Consider the following 13750-nt stretch of genomic DNA (forward strand, 5'->3'; position numbering starts at 1 on the left):
ATTCTGGGACCCTTAACATGTTTTCCCAGCAAACCCAAAAGGCAAAGCTAGCCTAAAAGCCAGGATAGATGCCCTAAGTAACAAGAAGCCACACAGATGATCAGAATACCTCATCAATCTAAAGTTGAGCCACTTTTCTTATATTCATGTTCCGGTTTGTGTCACCCTTCCTTTTACGCCAATAAAAAGATAAAACTTGATGTTGATCCTCTGTTAAAAACCAGTCTCCAAAAAATACAATGTTGTGGACTCTCTGACTCCTTCTCAAAGACCGAGTCCTTGCAATGGCGTATGATTGTAGGAGAGTTGGGTGGTGATGGGAGGAGTGAATGTGCCTATCGTCCTCTTCGTACAAGTTTCTGAAAAGATAGCAAATCAAATCTGTACAGGGTGCGTTATACCTTTGTCTGTTTCTACATCCCTCATGATTGGAGCGGGTCAAGGCATAGGATGTTTGAAACATGTCGTACTTACAGGTCAAGGCATAGGACTTGCAGACATTTCACTGTGGTGCAAACGCGGACACTCAACGCCAGTGTTTGCATGCAGTGATTGCAGGTTTAAAAATTTTTTATTCTTTTTTTTTTTTTTTAACATGTTTCTCCCCCACCAATATCCCGCCTCCCCTCTCCACCCCCCACTGACATTTGCTACCTCGTACTGCAGCAGTGTTTAATTAGGCGCTGCAGTACAGACGGCAAAATGTCCATCAGCAAAATGAATGCGGCACAAAGCCTGCATGCCAAGGCATAGAGGAGCTAAGAATGGATTCATCTTGTTTCTCTTTGGGCACAAAGGATGGATTAAAATCTCATGAACAGCATCCATGTCTGGAGACTCATCTTGGAGAGCTGGAAGTCTTGGAAAACCTAGCAATGCTTTTCTCACTGTGTCCTCACACATAATATCGTAGCAGCCGCAGAGTATTTGTTAGACCTAAATATGTCTCTCTGACACTTCTCTCCTACTAGGACCCTGAGCTTCTGGCCCCACCTCCATTCTCTGGGACTAGTGCTGGGTGTTACCCAGCTGCAGCATACGCCCTCACTAATGCAATTAGATACGATGCGCCGGAACGCGTATTTATCACACAGAGGAGGCTGAGTATCAGGCGGTGGTTGCATGGAGACAGTCACTTGCTACTACTCCTTCAGGAGGTCTACCTTTACCCGCTGCCAAGAACCGCTGCTTCTGCCATGGATCCCCTTCTTTCCTGCAACCCTAACTCTTACTCCTTGTGATGTGCCTTGCTAGGGGAATTTCTGCTTTAGTTTTAGTTCAATCCTTCTCTGTGAGCTTTAATTCCCAACAGAGATGCTATGCACTTCTTGACTCAGTGGTGAATTTCGATCCTTTTCCAAGATTATGGAGCTGTTATTGGCATAGCTGTCCATGATGACCCCTTCCAGGCCCCCCACTCCAGAATCCCTCTGTATTCACTTCTAACCTACAGTAACATAATTTATTATATTTTTCCATATTCTGCTGTCTACACAACACGGAGTGTGCCATCTCTACCCACAACTACCCCCTTCTGATGATCCCGAGCCCCACGGCTCTTCCTAATGCAGGATCCACCCTCTACACACATTTCACAATAGTCTAGCGCAACAATACACATCTTCACTGTATTTTGCCTGGAAATCTACAGAATTCCTCAAATTAGTAAATGTTATACTTCCATAAATTCATTGTTCCCTTAAACTATGTGAAGTAGATAAAATTAATTAGATGGAAATACAGATCTAACAAAGTAAATCTGTTTGAGTGAATACTGGCAAAATCTGGCCTTTTAGTTTGAATGTGATATTTCCTGTTAAATCCTCAGTTGAAAATGCACTGTTTCTGTCCAAAGTATTCACATTCATACATGCCATATTACACACGCTTCTATTCTTCTCAACTTTTTGACTGCTTTCGACACAACTGCAGCACGTGCAGTGTTTTCTGGCTGTAGTTCCTCAGTGAGCGATCTTGTTTTCTTCTTAGGGTTCCGATACAACCTATTCACCAACATCTTGGCAATCTTCTGCTTTACTACTTAGTACTCTCTCGCATCGCTTCTTACACAACGATTCTTTTATCAAGGATGAACTCCTATTTCCCCTCTCTAAACCTCACTATTCTGTCAGATCACTCATTCCCTTTCGTCCCATATTTCTTATCTTGCTTGCATTGGCCAACAATAAAAATTCCTTATTTTCTTTATTCTTTATTCTGTGCACCGATTCCATACGTCTACTCTTTATATCCTAGAGTGGAGAGGAAGTCTGTGATATCGTCCCTTCTCCTTAGTATGGCGGACGATTTTGTTAATAATTTCCCTTATTTTTACTAATATATATTTTTCTTTCACCACCACTATCTTACCTACCTCTTAACAGTTCTATGTAAGTTTATCTACATTGACATAAATCTATACACTGTTGCATCTTCCTATACTGTTGCATCCAACGAATACTCCTTCTCACTCTCTTGCTTCTTTTCTGCTCCTACTGCATGTGTCCCGGCCACGCGTCTCCATTCTGCTCTTATAACCCACTGGCCCATTACTTTCCCTCTGGAGATCTCACATTCAATTTTCAGTCCGGAATATGCAATTTTATGAATACAATAGCAAATACATTTCCACCAAACCTCATGTATTTCTGGTTCTTGTTTTCTTCTTCTGTGTTTTTGTTGGTTTACATTTTCTTCTATATCTGTTGAAGCCAGTTGTTGAATAAGTTTTCGACTGTAACCTGGGCTACTTCCCGTTTCTCTTTACTCCTTAGCGCTTGCGGTAGGGTGTCTTTTAAAACCTTTTTTATTTATATTTCAGCTTCATATAATTCGGACCGGGCACACTCGACTGCCCCAAAACAATCCAAGAAGTAATCTGGGATGCTGGAGATAAGCAAACAGGTAACAAGTTTATATTGGGGTTAATCCCAATCCATACAGAAATGTTGATAGCATGGCAGACTAAGCATGCCACAGAAAACTCAGGGGCAATACCAGGAACACCTTTTCAAATAAAAGGGATGACCCTCTTTATAAAGTAGTCGGGGTGCATCAAAAGAAAACTCGCAATTTGCATTAGTTACTGATTAGTGCACATACATATGGGCAGAAAACTGCTTCCACAAGTGTATTTATTTGTAAAATTGAACAATGCAGAAATGAGCTCTTAACATATGTGTGTCTCCGGATTGTCTCAATATTCTGGGATCAATAACTCTTAATATTGACAACATCGAGCGTGTACAAAAAGTGCAAGATTACATAATGAAATCTGCAGATGAGAATTTACTAGAACAAAAATTCTAAGGTGCCTCTCGTGATTGTGCTGTTTTATTGTACACAGCCAATGTGTGCACTAAAATAACACAAATATCACAGTGTGAATGTATGAGTGCACGTTTATCAGTTAAATAAATAAAACTGTAACTTCTGTTTTGTAACACCAAAAAATGAAATATGAAGAAATACCAGTTAGAAGTGGGGAAAAAACTAATGTAGTTAAATACAGATCCAAATATTAAAACAGGAGTACTGTGAAACTAAGAGTCTTGATCATAACCCCAAAATACCCTCTGGCCGTTCATTGAATAAAGATTCTGGGTCCTCCTGGGTGATGGTGTTTCACATCCTGCTTGCTCTCCTAGGCAGGACTGTCAAAAAGTGCGGGTTGTAACCAGCAGTCGTAAACCTGGTCCACTATATAGTGCAGATTTACGTTTTTCCCTTTATTGTCGAAATGTATTTCACAATGTAGATTTTAATATTACAAATAACATTGTATGAAAACGTATGGCATAAAAAGTCCTTGCAATTGTTGCTACTGATGCAGGACTCGTGGTTCCATTCATAATGTTCCTTCCACTGTTTCTTTTGTCAGGATCACTTTTTATAGTTTCATAGTTTCTTCATCCAACAATGAGAAATGTAAACGTCGAAATTACCACTTCTTGAAATAATCTTAAGAAACGGGAGCTATGTATCCATTTATTGAACTCTCCTTTTTGTTAACGCATATTTCAACATGTGTTCTAAAATTAGGACTTAAAAGCTTATTCTAAAGTTTCCTCATGCATAAATATCCTCCTAATTTGTGTATGCGGAGTGAGCCCTTTTGACTGTTTTCGAGGGAGTTCAAATAATTCTGCGATTGTCCAGTATGATCACACCCAGAAAGTAAACTAGCAAGCAACACCGTGATGACCTGGGGGTCCTCCCTATGTAACTTTTAATTATTACAAAGCATAGTTTACGTCCGAAGATAGGGCAGGCAGGACAACAAGTGCACCATCAAATGTGTTTCCCATTTCTGGGACTGAAAAAAGCCAGAACAATTAACATTGACAAAATCTTAACTTTATTTCTTTCATGTGATTAATACAACACACAGTACACTCAGACTGGAAATATGAATGAGTCTGCGTTCTGTTTCTGTAAAATGCAAATTTATCACCCTGCTGCCAACAAATATTGAGCATTCCCCTTCTCTACTTTGTCAAACGTCTTTCCCTGGTAAATATATAGCCTTAAGAAAGCTCTAATTAGCAGAGTTGCTTGAATGAGCAAAACAATTGATGGCTGCTCATTTGTTTCTGACTTTAATACAAATTCTCAATAAGCAACTTAACAGTGTAAAATTCTAGCTCTGCACACGAATGCTAACTATATTATCAAGGGGCATTTTCTTATTGATGAGCCAGTACATCCTTATTAATGAGCTATTCTCACCAGGACTCATACATGCAGACGGGCAAAAATGACTTTTGGAGGAAGGCACCGATAAACAAAAACAGCACTCGCTCCGTCCTGAGATGGTTACCACCACCAGTAGCACAACACCTACAACTTCAAATGACAATACCCACTCTCCAGCAGCACAAACGCACACCTCCTCCCAAAAAATGTTTTATACTGCCTACTGATAAATACTTGTGCCATTTAAAAAAAAAAAAAAAGAAAAAAAAAAAGGTACCAGATATTCGACCTTTTGACAGACACAGAGCCTGGAACAATTTAATAAATAAATCATGGCTTGGGAAAGATATAGCACCAGTATTGCATTTAATAGTTCCACAAGGCTAGCAAACTGTGACACAAAATCGCAAAGGTAAAAAAGGAGGCTGCTTACCAGTCATATACAGAAAATCTCACCAAAGCTAAAGATATTTCCTTACAAGGTTGAGAGGCCCTCCTTGTCAGATGCAACACTACGCCAACCTTTTCCTGTAACTTCCTCATTCTCTACAGACCACCACCAAGCAATAGAACATTTCCAGACACATTTCTAGGCATAGGCCCTCATTATGACTTTGGCGGTCAAAACAGTTGACTGCTGAATTCACGCCGGCCAGGAGACTGCCATATTATGACTCCTGGCAGCTCTCCACCATAAATTGGGTGGAGAGCCACCAGCAACCATACTGACGGTCAGCGGTCTAGTGGAGGTTGCTCCGCTGGCACCGCCACGTCATCACAACACCACCGCCATATTACAACTTTGCAATCAGCGTGGCGGTGTTGTGGTGACAGGGCGGTGCCGGCGGAGCAGGCCCCATGTACCCCGTTTCCTCCTGGACGACCACAGCGAGCATGTAAGGTGATCGTCCGACAGAGGGGGGTTTGGGTAGAGGGGTAGGGAGGGGGTGTTGAGTGTTGTGTGCAGGAATGGGGGCGTGAGTGTGTGTGAATGGAGGGGAGGGTGTTTGTGTGCGGATGTATCTGGGTCAATGTGTGAATGTGTGTTAGCGGGGGTGTCGAGGATGCATGTGTGTGTGAATGGATGTGTGAGTGTGTTTGTAGTGTGTGCATAGGGGGATGAAGTTATGTACGGGGGCAGGGGAGTGTGGAGTCTATGAGGTTTGGGGGCTGGGAGGGGGGCCATGGCTGTTTCGGGCGGAGGGGTGAGGGAGTCGCATACTGGCGACAGTAATGTTACTTCCTGTCGCAGTATCCTTTCCGCCAGGTATTTCCTGGCGGGGTTGCTGCCAGGAAATCCTTGGGGGGAAGGAGACTCATAATACCTTCGGCAGTATAAGGTGGACCTCCAGGATGAAGGTGGTACACCTTCGGCCCGGTTGTCCCGCCGCTCTGGCGGTACAGGTGAACTGGCTGCTTTGATCATAATTTGGCGGTCCTGCTCAGCCACGCTGTCGGCAGTGTTACCGCTACCACCGGCGTGGTGGAGCAGGACCGTCAAACTCATAATGACCGCCATAATCTCTAACCTTCTTACAATAAATTAAATTGTATGGCTTGACAAACCTAATATGCTATATACCAGAGCCATCTTCACTGACCTAGACACACACAACCTACAATATCTCATTCCCAATACCACAAACATTGCACAGCACATCTTTGATTTCATTTTCGCCAACACAGCCCTAGTCACGTTCCGAAGAATTACTCCAGTCACATGGTCAGATCTGTACCTCATTGCGTTCAAACATAAGAAACCACATCTCACTCGAGCTATACTCATCTTACCCACAACTACATATTGACCTTGGTCCAAGCTGAACTTGGAAGAACTAGAAATCCTGCTTAACTCTAACACAGACCCAGTCACAATACATTCTGTACAACACTCTATTAATTAATAACAGAAAAAACTAAGCATTTCAATAATTCGTTGATATTTCAAATGGTATTACATCATCAAACAATTATAGAATTTGTATGGTTCATAACTATACCTTTACAAAGTGAAAATGTGTCCTACTTTAACGCTGAAAATGCAAGAATAAAACCAAAGTGCAGAGAATGAAAATGACAACAAAATACCAAATATTGCACGCTGGCGGTTCCAACTTTACACGCCGATAACCGTATTATTAGTAACAATGATAGACGCTCATATTTGTGCACTGAATACGATAGTTGCATATTATTAATCAAACAGGCACCATTGGGCTTTCAGTCACAGATGTACTACAGATACTACTAATCCTGGATACAGAACGGATACTTAGTCATGACAACCTATGCTTCTCAGGGTATGGAGATAAGGGTGTTGTTAAACATTTGTCCTACACTGAACTATGCTTCCTGTTGTAAGCAGATACATTTATATAAGGGAGAGAGAAAAACATTGTTATACGTAGCCACCAGATACTGTGTATATCAGACCATGTGAATATTGATGCTTCTATATGCATGTGGATGTATATAAAGAGGGGTTTATGCCTGATATTGAAACCTTACTAAGTGTCATGTGTAAACATTTATGTATAAATTAATTTCATGGATTAGTTAAAAATTATGACAAAAATCTATTCCCTTCAACCTTAGTTCCATCCCTCCTCTCTGACTCTTCCCAAACCTTTCTGACTACTCTGAACTCTCAAGCATCCCTTTCAAACTTCCCCCTGTTTTTAGCCAATTCACCACTCCTAGAAACAACACACAACTTTCCCTTTTCCAATCCATTCCCAGCATTCTGGCTCTACTCAAAACACTACTAAACACATGAGAACTCAAGAGCACAAACTTACCACAACTAATCCACAAGGAAACCATAAAGTACACATTACTAATCTACTAGCTATTTAATCTTCAGTTCCAGAGAAATGTGTTACTTGCTGCAAAGGGATTAAACGCCGTGTCAGACCAGGTTGTCTTCTCTCTGAAGAGTTAGTGAGCCAGACATGTGAAGAAGGGCTAAAGTGACTCTCTTGTGGGAAGAAATAACACTCGAGGACTGTGAGCAGGGGACTGCTGCGGAAACTGAGCACACAAACTAGTAAAAAGGGATAATCTACACCTATGCATTGCTGTCTGCCCAAACAGAACTCAAATCTAGAAAGAGGATAATCTACCTCACCTACATAGGATGTGCACCTGAGAGGAGACAGCAGTGAAGTATTTGTACCTGTGGCCTGTCCTGTTGAGTGCAGAGTGTTTTTGTGTGTATTAAACTACTTTTCTTCATCAAACTAAAACATTGGATTGTACAATCTATTATTGCTGTGCTGGTTGATAGTTGCGTTCCGAGCCTGAGCACTCCCACACTACATCCATGAGAAGCATGTGACTGCTTGCCATCACTACAACTAAGTGTCAAGTGTAGAAGGGATGGAACTTGGCCCAGGTTAGCAGAATCATGGGACATCAGAGGCAGAAGACCCCGCCCCTCAGCTGGGCCCAGCAGGCCCTGCGTGCCCTGGGGCTCCCATGAACAGGGTCTGGCAGTAGCAAACATGACCCCCCATAATGTCGTTGTTTCATATGAAATGTGGGTATTTGGTCCTTTATCACCTAGGTGACTGATAGCCAAAATGTGCAAGCATTGTTACTCTTTGCTCTTGATAGCACACATATGATGGCCACGGTTTTGCTACAAAGTTGGACAGATTGATGTGCACAAAAAACAGGACTGTTTACTCATCAGTAATGATAGATCCAATACTATAGTGAGAAAATATGGTTCCCTTCAGGTCTTACTATTACTTTCAAGTCAAGGGAGATGAGAACAAAAGGCACTCGATTAGCATTGCCCTAATACTCATCTGAGATATTTACTTAGCCAGAATGTCTAATGAAAATCAACCATTTCACAATTTCAGATCATAACATTGTAGCCGGACTGTCCCACCTTTGCGCTCTTCAATTTAGGGACAATTGCAAGTGAGATTCCTAAAAACTCATTGTTAAAGGCCTATATAGATTCTTACCTTAGATTACACTAAACTGACGCGTAACTGCAGGTGCCTCTTATGCTTCCGCTTTAGCATTACATTCCCGGAAAGGTCTAACAGCTGAAGTTAAAGGAGAATTATCATTGATGGAGGTTTAATGTGGTGAACACCCTGAGCCAAAAAGATATGACATGAGCAAGTTAAAGTTAAACCATAAAGTTAGCTCCTGCTGTTGCCATTCTCATTCATCCTTCGCTCCTTTCCCAGTGAGGCACTGATTCCAACAAAAGATATGTTTTCATACTTACAGTACTTCATTGCCCACTTTGCAACATCACACAGCACATCTCTAAGCCAAAGACTATCATTTATTTGTTGTCCTGCTCTTTTTCACATTTCATTTCCAAATTCCACCTTCTACAAGTAATAGCAAGGTGGGAGTTACGACCAAACCTCATCTCACCCCCCCCCTTCTTCAATCATCCTTAACTCAATAGCCTACTCCCATCACACCACCCCTCAGCAAAGTGGTGGCTTTAGAACAAATTCCCAATCCTTCTTGGTTGCTCTTTAAGGCAAGGCAGTGTACGCTTCTTATGGCTACTCTCGACTACAGTCATTTTAATTTGCTAAAATAATCCCCAGCAATTGCAGCCTCGGTGTGACAGCATTGAATATTAGCGGCCACGTGTGGTATGGACCTTCATTTCATTGCCCGTAGCCATTCCACTAATTTATCCCCTCTCTCTTGCTGTCATTGTTCACAGTCCTACTTCTAGCAGGCAAATCACTCTTTTCCAAGGACCTTGGAGTTTACCTGAATCCATATTGGCATTAGGCGTGCATCTGATCTTCTCTGTTTCATGAAGATTGGTACCGCCTGAGTGCCTATCGAAGCGATACTTTGTGTTACTATCCCAGCTTTTCAAGGAAAGTGACACAAGAACTATGGAGAAAATTAAAGGGAACATGGGAAATCTCTTGCCTCAGCCTTCAGAGTTAAGTGGTATTGGAGCTCCTCTCAATTCAGGTTTATGTGCCAACTACCAAAATAAACACAAAAACACAAACCCACCCAACGTATCCACCTCAAGCAACAGGAAACTAGAACACTTGCCTCAACAACTAAGCATCTGCTTCATCTACATGCTTAGCCCAGGTTGCAAACGTCCTCATGTAACATCAGGCAAGTCAGCCAAAGTTGTCTATATTCACAGAGCACACAGTGGATAAAACCCTACCTGGAACTTACAAAGACCCATACATTACCCACCACCGCCCTCACCAAGTAAATGGTCCAAAAGGACAATCTGGCGATGGCTGTCATGACACACTGCGCATATAACTTCAAAATTCATTCTGCAATTTTCAAGAACATTTTCTTTTTTAGTAATGTCAGCTGCAGTTTTACTTAAGTTTATAGTTGTAAAAGTTACTTTATTCTGTGTTTTAATAACCACTTCCTGTGTTTTTTTGATTTGGATAAAGCACTCAAGATGTCATTAGCTGGAAACATTAAATCTGTTGTTTGCTCTCTCTCTCTCCCTTAGTGCAAGTGAGGATACAACGCTTTACTTCAAGAGCCATGGCAAGACTTCGAGGCACTAGCATGCTTGTCGCAGTGCTCCTCATGATCCAAACCGCATTTGTTATTGTAATGTATTCAAAGAATGGCACTTCTTCGCCTCAGATGGATGAAAAACCAGACAAAGTTCACATCCTCATACTTTCTTCCTGGAGGTCAGGCTCCTCCTTTGTCGGACAACTTTTCAGCCAGCATCCGGATGTCTTCTATTTGATGGAGCCAGCATGGCACGTTTGGGTAGCTATGTACCAGAACAGTGCTAATGTCCTCCACATGGCAGTGAGGGATTTGATCCGGTCCGTGTTCTCATGCGACATGTCAGTCTTTGATGCTTACATGCATAAAAAGCGAAACGTCTCTGATCTTTTTCAGTGGGCCGTCAGCAGAGCCCTCTGTTCAGTCCCTGCCTGTGATGACTTTCAGCGTACTGAAATAACCAGCGAAATGACCTGTAAAACACTTTGTGGAAAATACCCCTTTGAGCGAGTCGAACAAGCCTGTAAGACCTATAGTCATGTTGTTCTGAAAGAAGTCCGCTTCTTTGACCTCAATGTGCTCTACCCTCTTCTCAGGGATCCGTCACTCAACCTCAAAATCATCCACTTAATAAGGGATCCGAGGGCTGTAGTCAAGTCACGGGAACAGACTGTAAGAGCCTTGATGCGTGACAATGGGATTGTTCTCAATACCAATGGAACAAAAGTGGATGACCACAAATATGACGTTATGCAGCAGATCTGCAGAAGCCACGTCCAGATTTATGAAACTGCTACTAGAAAAACTCCTGCTTTCCTGAAGGGCCGTTACATGATGGTACGATTTGAAGACCTAGTACGTGACCCCACAATTGAAATCTCCGCCATGTACGAGTTTGCCCAACTCAAGCCAACCAAGAAACTGGAGAGCTGGCTCTACAACATCACCCACGGGCGAGGTCCAGGGAACAGAAAAGAAGCCTTCAAGACCACCTCAAGAGATGCAGTCAATGTGTCCCAGGCATGGAGGAATGCTGTCCCATTCGAGAAAATCAAAAAAATACAAGACGTTTGCAAGGGTGCTATGACCATGCTTGGCTATCAGTTGGTGGATTCCGAGAAGGAGCAAAAGGACTTATCCAATGATGTAGTGTTGCCAAGAAAACAATACCAATTTAATTGGTCGTCGATCAAGGAAAGAAAACTGAAATAATGCGTTATTTGAATGTGTAAAGTTCGTATTTATTTACTGTGAAAGCTTTAGATTTTGTATAGTGATGAGTTGTAAACCGAGGCAAGATACTTCTCAAATGCCTTCTTTTCTACAAACTAGGATAGGAAAACTGACATCTGTGTACTGAAAAATCAGATCACAGAGGGCCCTCATGAAAGACTTTGTGGCTCATTACGGCTCCCCTCAAGATACCACCCTAAACTAACTTTGTAGTGAATGATCTAGTAAACGTTCATCAACTGATAGCAGCCAGCTAAGTGCACCAAAGCATCTGAGAACAAACTGAGCACCGAGCTCCTGGGAGATGAGGAGTGTGGCCATAGTAGATGTCCCTAAATCCTTTAATGCTACCAGATGCTTTGTCAAGCTTTCTTAAGATACATCTTGTTTCGATTCGTAATAACATTAGAGTTCAATGCTACTTCAATTTCCTATATCTCCATAAGGGACGTTATTGGAGGCCAGTCTCTTACCCATCATTAATGATTATGAAAAATAACAAATCCAAAAGCACAAACGGAGATTAAATCGTCAAAATAGACACAACGACAGTGGTCTGCTGTTGGGCCAAATACATGTGCCAACAAAGTTTCAATCATTACCTGTTAAATGTTATCCATGCGTGAAAGTGAGTACCCCAGGACTTGAGCTATACACAGACAGACCCACACATACTTCTATTGTTTGTCTAAGTTGAATTAATGTTTAAATTACTGGATTTGTGCAGTAATGATGTCCAGTTGTGTAACTCTTAAGAGATATGAATACAAAGGAATGATTGCACCGGCTGAAACCCAAGATTAACTGTTACATTAACCACCAAAAACATCATAGGAGGAGCAGGAATATGAACAGCAAGGACCCTTGAATACTAGGATACAAAGTCACTTGCTTAGCAAGAATCAGGACTGGACTAAAGGAGGACACATCGCAGTGACTAAAAGTGATTTTGTTGCCCAGTATTACAGATTAAAGGTGGTGCAACTTGGCGGAGGAAATACCACCAAAGGAGAGCTCCGTCGTCCTCCGTTGAAGGTGTATGATAGGAATTGTGCTGGTTAGTTGTAGGTATTCTTGCTGGATTCAGTTTCAGAACATTTGTGGACATTCAGTCGTTGCTGTATCCCAAGACATTTTTTAGAAGACCCTCGGAAATAACTAGATGTTATCTACTCATTTGCATTTGGTGCATCGAAGTGCCTAGTTGACTAATAAAGATTCCCTGTGGTGCAATACAAAGATTGTACATTATGGGTGAAGGGTAGCTCCATACAAACCAAACCTCCATGAACTCGATGCATCCACGTCTTCAGGTTTGATGGGTCCTTAAATATTTCTAAAGATTTGATGGCCTGTGATGTATGTATTCGTTTATAGGTGTAACCCCTAGGCAGGACCCTGGTAGGACAGGGTAGCCATTCTGTTTGCAAGGTCTGTACAGGAAGGAAGGTGCCTAGGCAGTACCATATACAAACACAATATAAAGGCCATTGTGGCTGCTGCACATTCTTCCCCACCATCTTTCACTGGTCAGGTCTGTTGGATTCTGTGAGTACACGGAAGAGGTAAACAAATAACAGCCCAGCATGGCGACAGGAGGAGGAAAGGTGGAGAGCGCCTGCATCAACCCAGCTCCTGACTATAAGTGAATACTGGCTACATGGGTTTTTATAGCCATAATTGATTTGCTTAATGGCCTACATAACTGCTTGCACTTCTTCCTCTCGTGTTTAGTCTGCCTATCATGCCCCTATAGCCAAGGTCACAGTGAGAGCATTAAGTAGCCTGTGACTGGCTGCAGCAGTAGGGGATCCTTTTTGTTCAAAACCGCTCACCCCTGCGGGTCTGCCATTCCCTGCTAGATGGCTAAAAGAACAGTAAGTGGGCAGAGGGCCCTGTGGGGCCAGTGTGGATGGAGGTGGGGGGTTCCCTTTCCTCACTGAGTTGCGAAACCTATCTTGTTTGTATGAAGTTTTGGGTTGTGGGTGCAGAATTTGCACTGCATCGGTGGACCTCCAACGAGCTGCCAAACACAGCACTTCACCTAGCACTAGTGATATATTTATAAAATGCACGCCCCCCCCCCCCCCCCCCCAACTGGCTCTGGGGGAGGATTCACTGTATCTTAGCCTAACCTTCTGAAACCAAGCGATTAGGAAGGAGCCAAACCAGTACAAAACACTAACATAACGTCCCAATCTGTCCTCCAAAATGGAGAGGAGGAACTGGTGGTCACTAATATTGAAGGCTAGTGAGAAGTTGAGGAGAGCCAGCAATCCTGCTGCTCTGCGCCTGGTACACAGTGCCACCCAGCACCGAT

General features: G+C 42.5%; 1 protein-coding gene across 2 annotated transcripts in view; it reads left to right on the plus strand.

Moving 5' to 3' along the window:
- Nucleotides 1-12669, plus strand: part of LOC138268159 (carbohydrate sulfotransferase 6-like) — a 96007-nt gene extending 83338 nt beyond the window's left edge. The window contains exons 2-3 of one of the 2 annotated variants that reach the window (XM_069217583.1): nt 2822-2904; nt 10187-12669. In XM_069217583.1, the coding sequence (XP_069073684.1) occupies nt 10222-11409 (1188 nt within the window). In that variant the 5' untranslated portion in view covers nt 2822-2904; nt 10187-10221 and the 3' untranslated portion in view covers nt 11410-12669. The remainder of the gene's footprint in view (nt 1-2821; nt 2905-10186) is intronic. The other variant, XM_069217582.1, reaches the window with a different exon arrangement.
- The last annotated feature ends 1081 nt before the right edge of the window (nt 12670-13750 follow it).

The sequence above is a fragment of the Pleurodeles waltl genome, chromosome 12, assembly GCF_031143425.1.
Source record: "Pleurodeles waltl isolate 20211129_DDA chromosome 12, aPleWal1.hap1.20221129, whole genome shotgun sequence".
Classification (NCBI taxonomy): Eukaryota; Metazoa; Chordata; class Amphibia; order Caudata; family Salamandridae; genus Pleurodeles; species Pleurodeles waltl.